Below are 19,543 nucleotides of genomic sequence, written 5' to 3'. Positions count from 1 at the left end.
CAACATGTTCTCCAGGAGTTCATGACTGGGATGTGTGGCTGGTTACAAATGCCAGCACGCTGAGTGCTTTTGCTGCATTGCAAAGGAACATTTCCTAGCCCTGCAATGGGATACTGCATTTTGTCTCGCAGTGGGATGCTTTGTCTGGGTGGATTTTGTAGTGGCTCCAAAAGTTTCTTACAAAGTGCCAAAAACTCCTGCTGTTGCAATTCCCCCTCAGTGCTAAATTTGGAGAAAAGTGTTACCCTTGCACCAAGAATGAAGAGAGCCCCAGGCATTAGTGGAAGCAGACTCCAGATGGATCCAGGCTGCTCAAGGAAGGTTTTCTCCCAGTGTCACCCTGTTAGCAGTGGCTGGGGGCACAGACAGAGACAGGGTTTCCAAAAAACAAAAAAATTTTAATTCAGTGTTGTGTGGACCTGGACAGGTGGAATCAAAGACAGTTGGTGCAGCCTTATCTCCTCTTTCATTCACTCTGCAGCTTTCTGTAGCATCATGTCAGAGGTGTTCACCATACAGGCTGGCTGATAAATACAACATGCACACTGATAGAAGCTACACTTTTTCCAGAAAATTGGAAATAGATTTGTAAGTTATTTTTCTTCTTCCAGCAATTTATGCTCATTTCCTTAGGTTTTAGGTCTTAATTGTAACTAGCAGCAATGGGGAATTAGGCAAACAAATAAGATGCAGTGTTTTCTGTTTTCGGTGCATTGCTCTATCCACAAACAGTTATTTTAGGAAGTCTTGAAAAATAGTTTCCATTTTCTCTCAGGAGTTCCCACCAGTTTTTAAAAGGAATACAAACAGATTAAGAAACCTCAGGCTATATTGCAAAAAACAGTCTTTGTATAAAATGGTTTATAAAAAGAAGTGGTATGAAAATATGAGTTAGAGGGGAGGAGAAAAAAAAGATAAGGAAACAGATGTGTTGAAAAACTAGAAAATATTAAACAAAGGGACAATTTTAGCAAGGGAATGTACAAAGCATGAAAGATGTGGTTGCTAGGAATTTTTGGAAGGGAGATACTTGTTCATACAATACCTCAGGTGGCAACTCACCTACTCCCTCACCTCACTATTCATGTGAATAGCTGAGAAAACCTACAAAGGAGAGCAAATTCAGCAGTCAGAGACTGCAGCACAGAAACCTTTTCCACTGCTGACCTAACCTGGGAATTGTTAGTATAAAGTTTTAGATAGCTAATCCTAACTCCTGAGGTTTGGAGAACCAGGGGAATTAAGTGTACTGCTTTCATGAGGAGTTTCTGTGCTTCAGTCTGTGCATGTGAAGATTATTTATGGAGTTAAGGCCAAGAAAGCTGTTTAGTCTGGGAGAAGATGGAAACCAATGGGCAACAAAACAGTGATCAAGACATGATACCTGGGGTAAACAACTTCAAGGGAGTTAAAATAACAATAATCCAGCAATCAGTTGGGAAAATGCTGTTTTCCAGGCCCCAGGCAGTTACACAGCTGGCTTGCCAAGTCTGAGAGCCTGGAGATCAAAAAGAATATGAATCTCAGAAGGATTGTGTTGGAACAAGGAAGGGAGGAGTGAGCATCTGCCTGGGGATGAGAGGAAGAGTCTGGAAAAGGAAGGGAATGCAGCTGAACCCAAAGATGCAGATAACTGAATAGACAGGGAAAATGTGGGCTGAAACCTCACTCCTGCAGAGAAATTATCTCAGCTGCAGGTGGAAGTAAGCCCTAGCAGACCTGGGCACACAGTGACCAGAAATACCTGATTTCCATGAGGATTTGCACTGATAACCTGGGGTTTGATGGAGTTTGGTTTTCAGTGGAAGTTTAGTCCAGACTAAAACTGGAGCTGAAATTCCATTGTAGTTTGGAATTCACCCTTTTGTGCTAATATTTCACTGAGCAAGCAAGACTGTTCTTTCCACATGGTGGGGAAATTTCTTGTCTACTGAAAAGGATCCGTAGAGTCTCATATCTCTGTTCATCAAGGAATGTTCATCAACCACCATGTGTTGGCCGAGGTGCAGTAATAACTGGTGTTTCTGTCCATTATTGGAAAACCTAAAGTCTTCATTATATGTTTAAATTAAGTAAGTAAAATAATACATTTCATTGAAACTGTCTAGGAAGTGAATGCCTTTAAGCTGAACTTCTCTGGATAACACATTTTGTTTGAACATGATTGTGACACACTTTGTTTTCTCCTTCCTTTTCCTCTTTTCCCTTCTTTCCTTCCTCTAACACTGCTCCTGTGCCATACAGGGCAAGACAGGGCACACTCACCCCTTTGGTAAATTGTGATCATCCACGTGCTGCACTTCCCTGAAGTCAGTGTCACATCCCCAAATTCATCTCCTGGCAATTATATTTAGAAGCAATAAGGTTTTCTACTGAAAACAAAAGCTTGTTGAGACAACAGCATGTGAGTACATGCACTGTCTGTGTGGGATGAGAGTTTATGTTTGGAATGACTCTTTTATCTTTGAAGCCTTGAAAACCTTAATAAATATTTTGGAAGCTGTTTCCCTGACTGGGGTTTGTTTGGGATTTTTTTTGAAATCCCATCGTGCCTGCCTCCCACCCCATCCCACAGATTTGTGTTGTCTGTCTGCTCTGGCTTGTCAGCCAAGCTCCAGGCTCCATGGATTGTCATTATCTTCATGTTTCAATGAGCTGCCCACCACATGCTACAAAAATATTTGCTATAAAACAATAATAACAGCTCATCCAAGTGGTATTCACTTAAGTGTTGAGTTATTGCTTTTGAATTTGGAATTTCTCGTTCAGATCTTCAGGAATTTTCTGAGAGGAAATTCCTCTGCAGTAAACAGCAGAATGGGAGCTACCAGATAGTGACTTCCATGTTATGCTGCTAAACTGTCTCAAATGATCAGCATTTTCTATTGAATAATTGATGAATATTGGAATAAAATTTGTAGTTTTATGGGTGCTTCAAATTCTGCCAGTGGCTTCAAATTCTTCACTATGCCAGTGGCTATTCTTGCCAACAGCCCAGTTTGCTGTGCAGCTGCCCACAGGCCCTTATGGTGTAGCTGAGCCCATTCCCCTCTCTTCCATGGAATTCATGTTGTGTTAGAGCCAACACCTGCCCCAGTTTGTGCCACTATGGGCTCCATGTCCATGGATTTATGTCAGCATGGAATATTGAGCAGGGCAGGAGCTTGGGTTTTCCCATCTCTGTAGTGAGCTAGCTTAGTTTTTCCACTGGAGGTAAAACGATGCAGTGGTGCAGCAGGGGATTAGGAAGTCTATCAGAAATCCTGTGCCACTGGGCTTTCAATGCACTATCCTTGCTCATCTGCCTCCTCAGAATTAACATCCACCTGAGCAAGTCTCTGCACCCTGGCTAAGGGCCAAGCGCGTTCTCAGCCCAAGGCAGGGAAAGGAAGGCTCAGAGGCTGCTCTCAATAAACTGCCATCCCAGTGGAGGCACTGACAGCCTCCTGAAACCCATGGGAAGGCCAGGCTTAAATCATCACAGATTTACTGCTTTGACTCCTTACTCAACAGGATCCTGGCTGGAAGAAACGTGGGCTTGGAAAAAGTGAGCCTTGAGGTGTGACTGAAAAAAGGAGATGATACTAATGGTTGTGGTTCTGCCAAGGACCCAGAGAGAGCCTTCTCTGACAGTGCCCAGTGTGTGCAGGGAGTGGTTTGGGCTGTGAACTCACCTGTGGCTTTGGTACCTTAATTCTCAAATTCTCAAATGTCCTGAAGCAGCCTTGAGGCTCGGGGACCCACGAGGACAGACCTTTGTGCAGGGAATGCAAACAGGGCAATGTCCTCTGCAGCACCTGTGGGTGCCAGCCCAAGGGTGTGGGAGCTGGGAGCAGCACATCTGCTTTCAGGGCAACTCATTGGGTTCTATCCACAGTGATTTTCAGGATTTCTGCTGCAATTTTGCTTTGGCTCCAGCTCTTGACCCTTCCCTATGAATTCTCTTGCTTTTTTCCGATTCTGATTCTCCATAACAGGACCAAGCACTGTGTTTCATTTTCAAATGCAATGAATTGCTCAAACTCACCACCTTCTTCCTTCGTAAAAAAGGAATTACAAATAAATAATGAAACATTCTTAATCAACAAAAAATGCTCAGCATCTCTGACTGATGACATTAGGAATCTTCCCATTGACATTGGTATCCTTTATAGCTGGATAAAGGACAGAAAATTATGCACTATGGTTCAATATATATTTTTTTCATCTGTGCTTTGTTGAAAAGTGACATAGAATGTGTGAGACATAAATAAAGGTTAAATAATTATCTGTATAGATAAAATAATGGTAATTTGCCTAAATAGGTAGGATGAGTTATCAGAAATTTCAAAACAGCTTGCTGAAGACTCTCATTCCACTCAAAAAATTAATTTTAGATTTTGGCAGAAGGAACAATATTTTGTCCAGGAGATAGCCAGGACAGTCCACCTTTATGTTTTCTTCCCTCACTAAACACAGTACCTGGATAGGTATGAAACAAAAGTTTCATTTGATCTCTAATTTTACTGCAGGACAGAAGGAAGGCTGTGCTACGGAAGGATCTCCCATGAAATTCTGAAATATCTTTTCACACAGTTATCTAATAATACAGTCACTGAATATCAAGGTAAAACTCTATTTGCTCTGTCTCCTGACAGTCATTCTCAAAGAAGGTACTCACAGAAAGCAATTGCTTTCATCCGCTTACATTATTTTGACAATCTGGCTCCTTGTTTTATCCCCAAATTGTTCTAACATGATCCACAGGATGGAAACACAGTGTCTCTGTATCTGTCCCTGCCTTTTCCTCTCCCAGCACATATTTCAGTAATCTCGTGTGAGAAGTAAATAAATCCAACAATGTATATTATTAGTTCTTGCTGTTCTGTGTCCACTAGCCAACATTACTTCATAACCCACTGAGTTTATTAGGGTATTTTTAGGAGGAATTTCTGGAAATGCTGGTCAGATGTAATTCCATTGGACTGAAAAAAATATTTTTTGTCTTTTTGCAGTTGTGTGTCAAAGCCAAATTCACATCTGAGTAGACATTATTTCTTTCTTCTTCCAGATAAGACAGTGATAAAACAATACCACTGTCCGTGCATTCCTCATATTTAGGGATCACTGGTTCAGCAAGCTCTTACTCACAGGCTGATATTTGTCTCCAAGAAGCATATGAGAGGTGACATAACCCATGCCAGAATTTACTTTTGTGGATCCAAAACTCTTTCATTGCAAATATGAATTAGTGATCAGTGACAAATCTTGGCGCTGGGACTGTATTTACCTTTGCATCTTAGGTCTTTTATTTGCCTTGTGTCCATCCTTGGTACCAAGGGTACAAAAATTGATGTAATGTTATCTTTGTGTAATTTGGTTTTCTCAGAACTCCTGGAGGTCCAAGGGAGCTGATCCTGCCTCACTTTTTCACACCAGTGAGGGGCTTGGGGTCTGTCCAGTGCTCCCATGAACTCCAATTCCATCCTGCTGCTGCCCACAGGTCAGTGTGAACTTTGGGAGAGCCACAGCCCAGCCTGGCACGGTCCAGCTTGGCATTTCATCCTTAAACTTTATTTTAATGAAAGCATTTCATGGCATGGGATCCTGCAGGCACTCGTGCTAACCTGCTTTACAACTGGTCTATGAAATCTTCTTAGTTAGCCCTTTAAAATAACAAATTTATGCAATTTTCTGAGACCTGATTCTTTGCTTAAGCATTTACACCTTGTGTTCAGAGTAAGCCCCATTCCAGTGCTCATGGACTAACACACAGCCTAGCCTGCACAGTGAAAGCAGTATCTGGCCATTCATTAACATCTGTATGGCACTTGTATAATGTAAATAACCTCCCATGACCCTTGTGGGAATGCTAGAGTTTATGTAATTACCAACAAAAATTATCTTGCCCATAAAGCGAGTGAACTGTGTATAAATCCTTGATGTCAGGGATAGCATTCTCAAATGTAAGTTATATATAGAAGGAATATAACATGCAGAAGAAATTACTCTTGCCAGAAAAAAGATTGATTTACTGAGTTCTATTTAGCTTTTAATTTATAACAAACTAGCCTAATCTCAGTTTCTTTAGCTTCTGTTAAAATATTAAATAACATTATTATATCAAATACATCCCCTGTGACATTAAAGGAAATGGAAAGCTTAGGCGCACATTAATTGCATTCCAAAATGTGGCATAAACCTTAATAAACCTAATTTAAAGAACCTGAGAACAATGACATTTATGCTTTAATTAGAGCAAAGGAAAGCTGTGCTGCACACTTTTACATAAACAATTTTCCTTGTGGGACTCGACCTTCCTGGCAAGGTGCACATTTCCCTGCAGTGTGCCACGTGTCAGACTTCTTCCAGAGGCAAACCTTGCTTCCTGGAGATGGACACTGCCACAGCAAACACAGCAAGAACAAGCACAATGAGAGCCAAGCAGGCAGCATAGGCAACCTTGAAGCAAGGGTTTTTCAAAGCCAGACTGGACTATCCCAGGAAAATGAATTCATTTCTCTTTAAGGAGAACCCATTAAAATGGCCAGATATGCACCAAACCCAACAATAACAGTTTAAGATGGTAAATGTTTTTTTAATGATCCCTATCACTCTGGTATTCTTATCACAGCACATACGTTTAAAATGGAAAACATCCAAATCTGCAAAAAAAAAACCCATTTGACATGAGATTTAAAAAAAAATCCAAAATCAGATAGATTAATAGATCTAATTTACTTTAGAGGTATTCACAAACTGTTACAAAACCCAGATTGGTCATAGGACTCTAAGTTGTTGCCATATGCATCTCACAGGCTCTGTGTTATGTTCCTTATGCTGGCAAACTGACTAATGAGTTCAAGGCTGTTCCCAGACAAGAACATGACAATTTGTGTGCTGTGCATTACAGCACTTTGTGCTCTGCAGCAGAATGAAACATAAATTTTGTGGAAGAATTTAGATGTTCTTTCACAATCTGCTCTGGTAAAAAGGAAATTGTGCAGTAGCTTAATATATATTTAAAACTGAGAATCTCACTGAATGCAGATGAATGATGTAATACATATACTGCACTTGTATTTACTTTCTTTTTACTTTTTTAATCTTTTACTGCCATTGCCACAGTCTCAGCATCTCATTACTGTTCAGGTCTTCATATTGTTAATTTCTGTGGATCCTTTGTCTGTTGTCTCAGGAATGTCTGCTGTTTCTCTGCAATTAGAGTTTGGAGGCACTTGGGACCACTGGACAAGCAGAGCAGCCAGGTAAACTTGTTGAAAATAACAGCAATTTAATTGTTTACTCTGAAACCTAATGGCACTAATTAAAAATGTCAATACTGTCAACAATTCAATAATGCTATCAATTCCAAATACAGGCATTTGGAAAGACAGCCAAATTATTATTTTCAAAAAGCTGATCATAAAATAAAATTGCAGTTCCTTATGACTCCAGTTCCAGGACTTTCCTTGGTATCAATTTAAAACCCCTAACTTTTAGGTGGGGAGCTGGTTTGGCAATAATGCATTCAAGTCCAGAAATCTTCATAGACTTCATTTAACAGGATGGATGCTGACTTTTGAAATTAATGATTTTGATAGGACTGAAGTAAAATTTGTGAGTCAAAAATGCTTCCATCTTTTTGCAAAAACCTTTTTTTTGGGGGGAGGAAAAAAGAAAAAAAAAAAGGCAGAGTGTTCCAAAGGAATACTGTGATGAAACTGCAGATTCTGGAAAAAGCTGCTGCGTTGAAGGAATGTCATCAACCTCTATTTTGGGGCTCATTCAGGTAATTTAATGAATACAAAAGCTAGCACTTGTAATCAAGAAGGACTAGTGATACATTTTTTAAAGGGAGATTAATTTTGGAAAACACTAGAACTCTATCACTGCAGGACTCATGTGGCATCATGCCAAGTACTTGATATTAGCTGTTAATTGGCACTCAAATTCTCATTCTTTATGTGGGCATGCAAGCCTGAAAAGTGATGAACCCAGGGCAGCTCTTTGCAGGACTGGATGCTAAAGGAGTCCCTTAAATCCATTCCTACAAATGGTCACACCTGGCTAGCAAGAGGCACATGTGTAACATCCAAATCCTGGTAGAACAGAAGCTCAGAGTTCATTAATCTTAGGCTGTACCAGCCCCAAGCATTAGCAGAAAGCCCAGGTGGGTAGGGAACATGTTCCTGAGCTCCTGGGGATGAAAATGATGATGCTGATGAGCTTGGCAATGGATGTCAGGTGATTTGGGAGCAAAGCTCCAACCCCATGTGATCCCGTGGTGAGGGAAAGACAGGAATTTTCTGAGTATTATTGCTGCTGCCTGGCAGTGAAGACAGGAATAAATGAGCAGTTACTAATGAGTTCTCCTCTATTTAAATCCTGTGACATGACCCACAGCATCACACTTAATAATTTAAAAACACTGAATCATGCCTTTAAATTGTGGATACCTAGAATTTCATTTGACTGTGGCAGAGTTTTGTTTCTGAAGATATAATACAGAAAAACAGAAAATTTAAAGTTAATCTATAAATAAAAATGTGGGGTACATATAGTGTGAGTGCCAGAACAATCATTGGTATTTAAAGAAATTTTTGTTTTTTCAGTGTTACCTCTGTGGTGTTGCAGCACAACTCAGCAGAGTTGGCTTTGCATTTGCAACAAGTGATGCTTACATGATTAGTAACACAACTTGACCTTGAATTCCATCACCCACAGACTGGAAATCACACAGCTTATTTCTATTTTGCTATTGCTTTGGGCAGGAGAAAATAGAAGGATTTGCCTTCTTTGAGAATACCTTAACAGCAGGGCTAATCTGATTCCATATGGTAGTAATAGAAGTTCATTCCTTTTTTTTTAAATATTTGAAAAATGTCTGAGAACAGCACTTGATATTAGTCATGGTAGTATGAAAACATTGTGTCAATATTTTTTCCATGGGAAGTACTGTAAGAAGAGATGCATTTTGCAGATTCTGGTCTTCAGGACACATTGCTGCTATTCAGTCACTTCTGCTCAGGGGTAAGGCAGTGAGAGGTACAAGAAATATCTCAAACACATACTGAAGAATGTGTTCATTGGGAATGAGACACAGAGTATTCAGTCCTATTTTTAATGGCTGTCTTTCATCTCAGGAGGAGATTCTCAAAGATCTGATTTGCTCAGACCTTTTGAAGATCATAAATTCAGTAAGGTGTTTGAGGATCAATGAGGGGAAAGAATTTACCCAATCCACATTTTGGCCTTGGAAAATACCTAAACCAACTTTCTCATTCCCAGACCTTGACCATTCCAGAGGTGACTGTAGCCACGTGCCTCTGTACATTCAGCAGCTTTCAGGCAGTCAGATAATGAGTGGGAAGTCTCACTGTTCTCTGTGGAAATAATCTGTTTCAGGCAACATGAGGAACAGAAGGAAACATTAGACTGATGCTGAGCGTGATTAAAGGTGAATTTAGACCAGGACCAGCACCATTCCAGCTGGAAGCACTGGGGAATTATGTGGTTGTGATCCCATATCATTGCTTATGCCCTGAATAACCACATTTCACAGCTCTCCCTGCACCTGCCCAGTGCTCTGCTCTGTCTCCATCACGCACAGTCACTGCCATGGACTCTGCCCATGTAATTGGAACAAGAGGGGAAACCTGTGGCAGACAGACAGACAGACAGACAGACAGACAACATCCTCCCTCCTGGGGGCTGGGAATTTGCATAATCTCTGTGCTCCTCTGCAGCTTCAATGCACCAAGGGCATTTCTGGAAAATCCTGTTCTCTGATTTTGCCTCCCGCCGCCGTTCAATACTCTAATTGATAGATGGGAACTTTGAGATGAAGCACAACGTGCTTAGAATGGGAAATCCCTGGCAAAACCTGGAAACCTCACATTACAAAAGGGTAGCTCAGGCTCTGAGGAATCAGGCCCCAGCCCACCACTCTTCTGGTCTTTTTGGCTTTGTCTTTCTGCTTCACACCAATGGGCAGAATAGAACACACCATGAAAGAGGCAGTATGAAGAAACAGTGTCCTGCTTACCCCTTTAAAGCTATGTCCTTTCCAATTTAGCTGTGAACCCTGCAGTGAAATCCATGTGCACTCAGGGTAAAAGGTTGCTCTGGAGCAGCAGTAAGTGGCTCTTCCAGAAGTGTGAATTGTCCCATGAGCCAAACAGGAGAAGCCCAACATAATACCCCAACCCTCATCACATTCCATTTTGAAATATGGAGACAACTGTGAAAGAGCTTACCACGTTTTATTCTTTTTTTCTACTTTTTATTCTTGTTCTCTTAGACCAGGATAAGTAGGAAAAGAAGATGCTGATTTTCCAGCTTCCAAACACCTAAAATTCATTTGACTAATATTGTCTGGGAGCCTTATCCTCAAAATAAGGCTTATTGCATTGTGCCTGTGAACACTGACACTGTGAATTCAGATGAGATGAACACAGTAAAAATGCATTTCAACCTCTGGATACCCAGGATATTTATTGGCAATTTTTTCACTCTTTTGTCCAATTCAAAGCATACATCTCAGGCATTGCTGTTCCACAGTCTTTTCTTTATAAGCATTCATCTCAGTTGCCTTGCAGTGCTATTTGCACTGTAGTATTACTTCCTACCCCAAAAGATGCAGCTACCAAACAGGAATCTGTGTGCCAACTCTATCACTCCACTGTTCAAAATCCTGACACTCAGCCTCCTGTTTGAGGGGAATCAATACATGATCTGGCCTGGATGGATAGAAATTAATCGATGTGACATTTCTCAATAAATTCAGAGCACTGGGCTAATGCTCAGAGTGCATTTATTTTGCAAATGAAACCCCCTACTGCATGAATTCTTGTAGTTGCAGTTTGCTGGAAGCTGCAAGAGTACAGCAGAGGGAAGTATAGCTCAGTATTTGCCTTGTCTCTGCCTTCTTTCCTCAATTGTTGCAGAGTTAGTGGACATTGCCAGAAACAAAATGCTCAACCAGCTGTATCTTTGGTCTGATTAGTTTTTATATCTTGGCAACTGGTTTTAACATAAGCATATACTGACACAATGTTATTTATATATGTTAGCAGATATGGTAGAAGAATTTTATTATATTCAAGGTGATCTGGAAGAATAGACAGGAAAGAAAAATTATCTATGGCTGTATAGCCAGTTGTTCCTTCTTGTTAATGCAACTGCAAGAACCATAAAGCATATGGTAAGGGATGCTCCATCACTTTTAAAGAACCCTTCAGCTAATGCAGAAATTAATTATGCTGCATTCCATAATTCAGGGATTAGATTTTTGAACATAATTAAGTGTGTACTGCCTGGTCTTTGAGACACAGGTACATGTGCTCAGTTTTTCTGTTTCAGAAATAAAATCAAGTAGCAAGCTCCCAAAAATATTTTGTGCAAGCTCTTTAAATAAAAGGGTCTGCTGAAAATTTGCATAATATCTTACTTGTGAAATGTAAAAACCGTCATAAATCGTAATTCAATTTATAAGACAATTAAATGCAGGTGTTTCTGTTCTCTTTTATGGTTCTTGGAAATCATTATCTTGTGTAGCTGGAGAAAAAGGGGCTAAAGAAAACAAAGAAGAATTAGAATACAATTAGCATTAGGACAGGGGGAAAATATCAGACAGTCACTTCCTTCACATATTTGTTTTTTCTAGCTGCCCTGAGCTCAACTGAAATAGCACAGCATGCTCCACATTCCTCAGAATTTCTTATTTTCCTTAGGACAGAGGTTGCTTTCTATGTCTCATGGGACTCAGATGGTTTTGCTGCAATTAGCTGTGAGAGATTTTCTGCCATTGTAGTCTCTTTGCAGCTTATGATACTCATTAAATCTCTCTGATGACAAAAAGAAAACCCTGTAAAGATGATAGAATGTTATTTCTAAAACTTACTGAAACACTCTTCATAAATTCTCATTTCAAACCAGGCAAAGGTGTCCCATAATTTAGCAGCAGTATTTTTCTAACGTTCCATGTTCTTAAAGTATGTTTTTCAAACAGCTTTGTCATAAATGTAAATATGTCCTGTTATTCTACCAGTGGTTTTATTGTATGTCAGAACATATCAATCTTTTTTTGGTTACAAATAGGTCGAGTCTAGAAATATTAAAAAACTAGAAATCACAAACCAAGAGATGAAAAAATGAGAAACTTTTTTCAAGACGTGTAGTGTGGATGTTGCATTACTTGAATCTTTAAACTTTACATTATTTGCAGACTTTGCAATAGAGCAGATAGGGCAGCAGGAATCTGGGAAAAAGGCAATTTGGTCCCACACTGAGCAGTGAGAGAAAAAGGCTCTTTTCCCTGCAAAAGCCCAGCTCTGGTTTTATTGCTTGCTTTTACTAAACTGACTGATCTTTTACTCCAGCTGGTACTATAGCACTGGTGAGTAAGCGATGTCACACAAAATTGTTGAAGAAAAAGCCTTCACCTTATTGGAGCTACTAGTGATGTGCATGTTTTTGTTTCTGCAGAATTTCATTTCTTATTTCTGAAGGTCAAAAGAGATAAAGATGTTCAAGACTCTCTACTGATGTCGAACTCCATTTCTGCGTCCCCAACAGGTCTCCATGCTTTAAATCATTATATCCTGATTAAAGTATACCAGCAACACATCCCTTCAGAAGGAAAAGCTTTTAGTTCAACATGAGATATATGGCATTTGGGGAAAAAAAGGCTTGACTTGCTTAGTTCTGATTTTGTTGCTGATTCAGTGCTGTTCCTGGGATATATCTTTTTGCTCATGTCTTGGGTTTAGGTAAGTAGACCAGTATTCTCTAAACCATTTTGGTTTTTTACCCATTTGCTTTACAGAATGGTTTCAGGGATATAATTAGGTAAGCAGCGTGAAAAGTGTATTCCCAGATGCTTTTTGGTCAGTTCTGCCTGAGGTAACCACCAACAGCCTCTCTCAGCTTAATGATGCCTACTGTTGGCGGTGCTTCTGCCAGAGAGTGAGGTTAATGTCAGGAAATAAAATAAAATCTGCTTAGTAAACACTGCAAAGAAAACAGGTTATGTGTTAATGTGCTTGCACCACCTTTTCCTCTCTGAGGCTTCATTTTCAAGTTTTGTTGTTTAAATTTTGGTTGTTCATACATGGTTAAATTTATACAAACTTTGAAGAAGCTCAAAATGATAGAGATGAAATTAAGAGATAAAAGATGTCTATCAGGTGTTTAGCTCCTGGTCCATACTTCCACTAGCATAGGAACACTTGTCTGATCTCAGTTGAATTTCTTGGGTAAGAGACATCTGCCACACACATTTCACTTTTAGAAGGCTTTTTCTAATACTCAATGTCATTTTCCCTAAAGGAAAACCACTGCAGAATTTAACAGCAATAGCTGTAGAGAACATCATAGAAATTACATTTCTATACCTGCAGGACTGAATAGAGATTAATATAACTTTCACATTCCTATTGAGGTATTTTATTGCATTTTATAGGAAGAATACAATTTTCTCTTAAATTATATGGGATAGTTTAAAGAACAAGGTTGTAATTTCCTTAAATGCTTTTAAGACCTTCCTATGATAGTTCGTGTTTTAAATTTCACCATTGTCTCTATAGCTTATTTAGGCAAGTGTGGCCACCCATACGTGACAAAACAAATTAAAAAGGGCACATAATGTTCTAGTTTCAAGTACTTGGGTGGATGAGGTTGCTTTAATATACATATATCATACTCTTCCAAGCTATCAAAGACCTTTGGATGAATTGGGCGCAATATATTAACTCAATTACAATGGAAACACAGATCAAAGAATGTAGCTGGGAGGTCTTATTAAAGTATGAGACTTCATTAAAATGTCACTGGTTTTGATTATGCTGGATTAAAGTGTCTGAAATTTCACTTAACTTCTTCATGTGCTCAGAAAAGAAAATTCTGCAGGGTAACTGTAAGTTCACAGTTTCAGAACCTGTTTGGCAGTGTTGTTATTAAAGTGGACTTTTCAAAAATTAGTAAAAAACACCAAAGATCTTTTTTTATTAATTTCTGACACCGAATGTAAAATGTCTTTTGCTTCAATTTATATCCTTTTTCATTTGTGATTTTTGTCTTTTACTTATTCACATCCATCTTGGAAAGACTTCAGTTTTTCAAAGGAAATAATAATAAAAGACCTAACTTTTCCTCTATTTAAAAGAAATAAAACCATTTAGAAATTACTAGTTTACATCATGGGATGAACACATAGAAAGGTAAGAAGTCCAGTTTTTCCCAACTGGCAGAACAGCGCTGAGCTTCCCAAGGAAAGGAGTTAATGTGGAGCAGTTTCTGTGTGCTGCAGTGCTCAGCTGATCTATTTCTGCCTCTCCAGCCAAGAAACAGAACAGACATGAATGCTGAGCACTGCTATCAGTGGTAATAGCCCTTTAAATTGGAAACAATCACTGTAAAGACACCTAACCGACATTCTCTGGTACATAATAACAAGACAGAGATAAAAATCACTTTTCTTAATTTGTTTATTTTCCTGTTGCTACACATGATGTCAACACTTGTTTGTAATTTTATTAAAATGGTGACGCACCCCCTGTTGCGACGCAGGAACAGTGAAAAGTTTGCATTTTGCTATCTTGCACATCCATCATATTTTGTGCTTGATATTGATACAGCCCTGCTTAATCTCTCTGCAAGTGCCAGGGTAGAGTCCAGCTCTGTCTCTTCTTTAGTTGTGAGGAGCCCCATTCCACAGGATTTAGGCTTTCAAGGTACATAGCTCAGCATGGACTTAACAAAACATGAATTCATTCTGTAACTAAATTGATTTCTTGCTTTGCTGTGTACGTGTTCCTTAAATTACAGTGCAAGTAAAACACAGAGCGTGCACTTCCACCACAAGCAGAACACAATTTTATGAACAGCAGTTGCCAGTGTTATGGATCTCCCCACAGATCTGGAAAGGCTCAGGATGAGATAGCAAGGAAGGAGTGTATTACAGATAAACAGAATAATTCCATTCATTTATGGATTGTTTCAGGGATTCTGAAAGACTCTGCTAATACTGGCTATTAAGATAGAGAAGATGGGGAGGAGAGAAAATCAATTCATTTCTCAATCTATTTAAGTGAACAAAGAATTGTGTGTGAAACTGAACAGAGCGTGTCAACAAAGCTCACACCAAACAAAAAAAGAAAAGCAGCTTTATTTTGCATAATTGTGTCTGAATCACTGAAGATTTGACAGAACCTGTTCCATTCTAAGCCCCAAGGTCTTATTTAGGCAGAGCACAATATCAAATACCCTGTAATGTGTTTTTTCTGGGCTAATCTAACATCTCCCAGGATATCACGCAAGGGGACAGCACAGGCAGTTGAGTGGTTTGCTTGGTTTATATTCAGTCTTTGTAGGATTTATTCCATCTGTCTGTTGAAAGCTACGACAGTGCTCTGTCAGATCTCTCCAGTTTTTTAGGGAGGCTTCCTTATCTCTAAAATAGGAACGAAATAAGAAATATTAGTGCATTTCTGGTAAGAGAGAGATAAGGTTTAACCTCTGATTACTTGTAAAGGTCTTCAGAGGACACTTCAGAAGTACCTAATGCTATAAATTCTGGCTTTATAAGTTTTTTTACTATCATTAGACTATTAGGAACTCGACCTTTTAACCTTTATGCACATATGTAACCTGACATAATGGAGGCTCACGGAAAAGCTTTCATGAGCAGCATTACCTGTGCAATCTGAACACCAGAATTTGCAGAAACCTGAAGGAATTGAGCTATGACTCTGCAGCAGGGTAAAGTCACTCCAAATTTTGCCTTCCTCATAAAAGGTAAGGGTCTAGAAAAACTGTGACCAAGACTACCTCAAATCACAATGTTTTATCTGAACAGAAATAAGTTGCATTTTCAAAATTGCTGATATTAAGAGTCTAGTATTAGGAGGGTAAATGCCTTGAGATAAGAATTAAGATTGCCTGCTGAGCATCCAAAACCCTACAGCATCAGCAGGCACTAAAGCAGTAAGATGCTTGGGAAAATGGCTCCACATCTGATAGGGAAAAGCACAATAAATCAAAGATAGAGCAAACTTTCTAGATAACCAGGAGCATTTAGTGCCGTTCTGATTAAACTCCTCTACAGGAAATGAGTCAACACAGCCTCCATGCTTTCCCTGCCTTTCTGCCAATTTACATCTTAATGGATAAACTGGTTCAGGTTACTCATTTGGCAAAGCAAGGGATTGATTTGCAACTTTTCATCTTGACTGCTCCCATCAACTTGTGCAGGGCTGTTCAGGGCAACTGAGCACAGCCATGGGCAGGCATTTAAAGATTAACAGGCTTTTGCAGCATTCCAGGGGGATGACAAAGCCATCAAAATTCATTATTTTTTTTCCCCCAGTATTTCACACACATTACACGTGACTGCTGCAGTTATTACACCCAGTGGCTTTTCAGAAATCTTGCAGTTTAATTCTGGGATAGTGGGGGTTGTTCCCCTTGAAGACCTGATTTATGAGATTATGAGAAGAATCTCCAATTTCATTGAAAGTATATTTTTTGTCCTTGTGTTTGCAATGCAAAGCCTTGAAATGTGAGCTGAGTTACAAAGGATCTGTTGTTCAGTTATCACTACTTAGCATGAAAGCAAGTGCAGTGCGACCCAAAGCAAGGGTTTTAGAGGAATATGGTACCATTCATACACTCCACCCGGAGGGGAACAGAACGTCTGAATTCCTGCATACTTTTGTACACTTGATGAGTGTGAACTCATGGGGCTCTGTCGCCCTTCCATCTTCCAGAGAACCTTGTCACCTCAGGGGAAAAGGGATGTCATTATCTGGGGACAACACCGATGGCAGTAATGTCGTTCTACGGCATCCGCTCATGGGTAGTGGTGACCTGCACTTCGATCTTCCCCTTAAGTTTAGAAAGGCATGGATGGCACCCCAACCTCCTCCTTCAATTTAAGGGTGACAGAGAGCACCCCAACCTTCCTGCTCAGTGCTGGAGGTCATGGATAGCACCCCAACCTCCTCCTTCAACTTAAGAGTGACACACAGCACCCCAACCTCCTCCCTCAATTGAAGGGTGGCACAGAGCACCCCAACCTTCCCGCTTAATGCCAGAGGTCATGGACAGCACCCCAAGCTCCTCCCTCAATTTAAAGGTGACACGGAGCACCCCAGCCTCCCCCTCAGAGCCGGAGGTCAGCGCCCACTCCCCGCTGGTTTTGGGGCCGTTGGGCCGCACCCACGCCCGGCCCCGCGCCCCCTCTGCCCGCGGGCTGCGCTGGCTGCCCCCGGCTCAGGGAAGTTCGCGCCCTGGGGCCACGGGTTCGAGCCCCGAGGGGGGCGGCCGGTCCTGGGCCGTGTCGGGGGCGGCTCCCGCCGGTTCTTGCGGGGGGTCCCGGCCGGGCAGCGGCGACCGCGGGCCCAGCGCACATGTGCGGCCGCCCGGCACATGCTCACTGAGCGCGGCGCATGAGCAGAGGCGGCGCGGGGCCATCGGACATCTTGGGCCGCCCCGCACGGAGCGGGCAGCGCCGCCGGTCCCGGGGCGGGAGCAGCCGCCGCCCCCGCGCCGCCCGGCCCGCCCGCCCTGGCGCCGGCTGCCTGCCCCTCCCGCGCTTCCCCCGGGCTGCTCTGAGCATCCCTCCGCCCCTCTTGCATTTGTCTTAATTCTTCTCAGAGACAAGATGGCAACGCCGGCGGCGGTAAACCCTCCCGGTGAGTAGCTGCCGTCTCGCCCCAAGTGGCCCCGCCGCACAACACGCCCCCGCCGCCGGCTCCCCCCGCCCGGCCCGGCGCGGTGCCCGCAGCCTCGGGGCGGTCCCGCCGCTCCTCCCGCGGGGCCCCGGGCCGGGCAGAGCCGGGCCAGCGGAGCCGGGAGCCCGTGGGGCTTCCTCGGGACGCGGCTGCCGGGCTCGGTGCAGCGCTGCAGACACGAACAGTGGTGCATAAGCATTCCGGGCATAGAGCAGCGGGGACGGGCAGTGCGGAGCCGTGCCTGCCCTGGGCTCGAGTAGGAACATTGGCTTTCCCTGCCTCTGGTTTGGCAGCTTCATTGTCGGCTCCTGGAGCCGGAACGGTGCTGAAACTGACCAAGGGCACCTCGGCATGTGCCCTGTGTTTGTTTCCTTTCCGAAGGATGCAGTAAATATTTGCTGTTAGTACTAGAGTTATTGACTAAAGAAACTTACAAGCATTTTCCCATTCAGTTTTTTCGTGAGGGAAGGCATTCCCCGACGTTTTGTTACGTGTCTGTGAGATGTAACATCTATTTTGTTCAGTGCGTGGTGGAATAAAGTGAGTTTGGATGAAAGGCCAGGGTAGTATTTTGGAGATGGACTTGGGTCAACTTGGTGTGCATCAACAAGTATCTGACACTGAAAATAATCGGGATGATGAATCTTGCACTGGGCTCAGTACCAAGGAAGAATATTGCTATTAAAGGTCAATTTCAGTGTTACTTGTTTTAATTTGTGCTTGCATTGTGTCAATTTTTGTAGAATCAGATTGAGTTCTGACAATTAAAGGCTTGCTTGAGTAAATGCCAACTAATGTTTAAAATTTGTTCATTAGATTAAATCCTGCTGTAGTTGGTAGTGCGGTTGTCATGCTGAAAGTAAATATTATGATATAAACAATGAATTTGGTTCAATAAGTGCCAGTACAGTAAGCAGAAACTGATATTTGTCAGTCAGAGTAGGTTTTAATATCAGAATTCTGCATATTAAATGAAAATTAACAATTAAGGGAAGGTTATGAAATGAATACCATTTAGCTTTCAGGGTACCATGTTGTGCATCATAACAGAGAGTTTCACTGAGTGCACTCAGTGCAATCAGTTTTGCAGACAGAGGAGGATACAAACAGCATTTTTTGCCTTGGGTTTGGTTTGCCATTCTCCTGTCTGCTTTCCAAGCTACACACTGAAGGAACAGCCCTGTCCGCTTAGAGGCCAGTGCTGAAACTGCTGAGTTTCAGCAGAGCCCCTTTGGCACCAGCCTTTCCCACTCTCTGGACCACCTGCCTGAGGCTGAGCCCACAAAAGGATGTGGTTGCAGGAGGTTCAGCATGCATGAACCCCACTCCTAACTCTGAGCGGGGCTTCACCATTGTTCTCCCGTGACCGCTTGATGAATTGAGAGATTGTAATGGGATTATTGAGGAAACATAAAGAAAAGAGGAAGGAAGGGCCGAGTGTGTTGCCTGTGTGCGCCTCTGTGCATGTGACACGGTGAAAGTTGACCTGCAGTGTGGTCCTCAAACCCTCTGAAGCACAGATTGCTGGTCCATGGTAAGGTTGTGGAAAGGTGTTGGTTGTTTGAAGGGAACCAAGATCACCTTCTGCAAGGCTGAGGTTACAGAGCATCGTTCTGCTCCTGTCTGGGTGGCTGGAGCAGGTCTGAGCTGAAAGACAAATTCATTAATGATCCTCCCACGTTTTCTGAGCATGAGAAGTGTTGTTGTCAGACACTGGGGCGAAGTCAAAGTGGGGAGCTGTGAGGAAAGGAGATCCTCAATCTGTAGCACAGTGCTGCCTTTGCTCTACCACGGACAGCAGAAGAAAGAGCTGTGGGAAATACCTCCAC

General features: G+C 41.8%; 1 protein-coding gene across 5 annotated transcripts in view; it reads left to right on the top strand.

The window, feature by feature from the left end:
- Positions 1-17,534: 17,534 nt before the first annotated feature.
- The window catches only part of ARNT2 (aryl hydrocarbon receptor nuclear translocator 2), a 96,189-nt gene continuing 94,180 nt past the window's right edge, over positions 17,535-19,543 (top strand). For all 5 annotated transcript variants that reach the window (XR_010029632.1, XR_010029631.1, XR_010029633.1 and 2 more), the window contains exon 1: positions 17,535-17,675. Coding sequence is in view for 2 of the 5 variants with exons in the window: in XM_063169834.1 (XP_063025904.1) it covers positions 17,645-17,675 (31 nt within the window). In the remaining 3 variants the exon portion in view is untranslated. The remainder of the gene's footprint in view (positions 17,676-19,543) is intronic.

Source organism: Melospiza melodia, chromosome 15 (genome assembly GCF_035770615.1).
Source record: "Melospiza melodia melodia isolate bMelMel2 chromosome 15, bMelMel2.pri, whole genome shotgun sequence".
In the NCBI taxonomy this organism is placed as follows: Eukaryota; Metazoa; Chordata; class Aves; order Passeriformes; family Passerellidae; genus Melospiza; species Melospiza melodia.
Note: the sequence above shows the minus strand (reverse complement) of the source record. Positions and strands in the feature narration are given on the sequence as shown.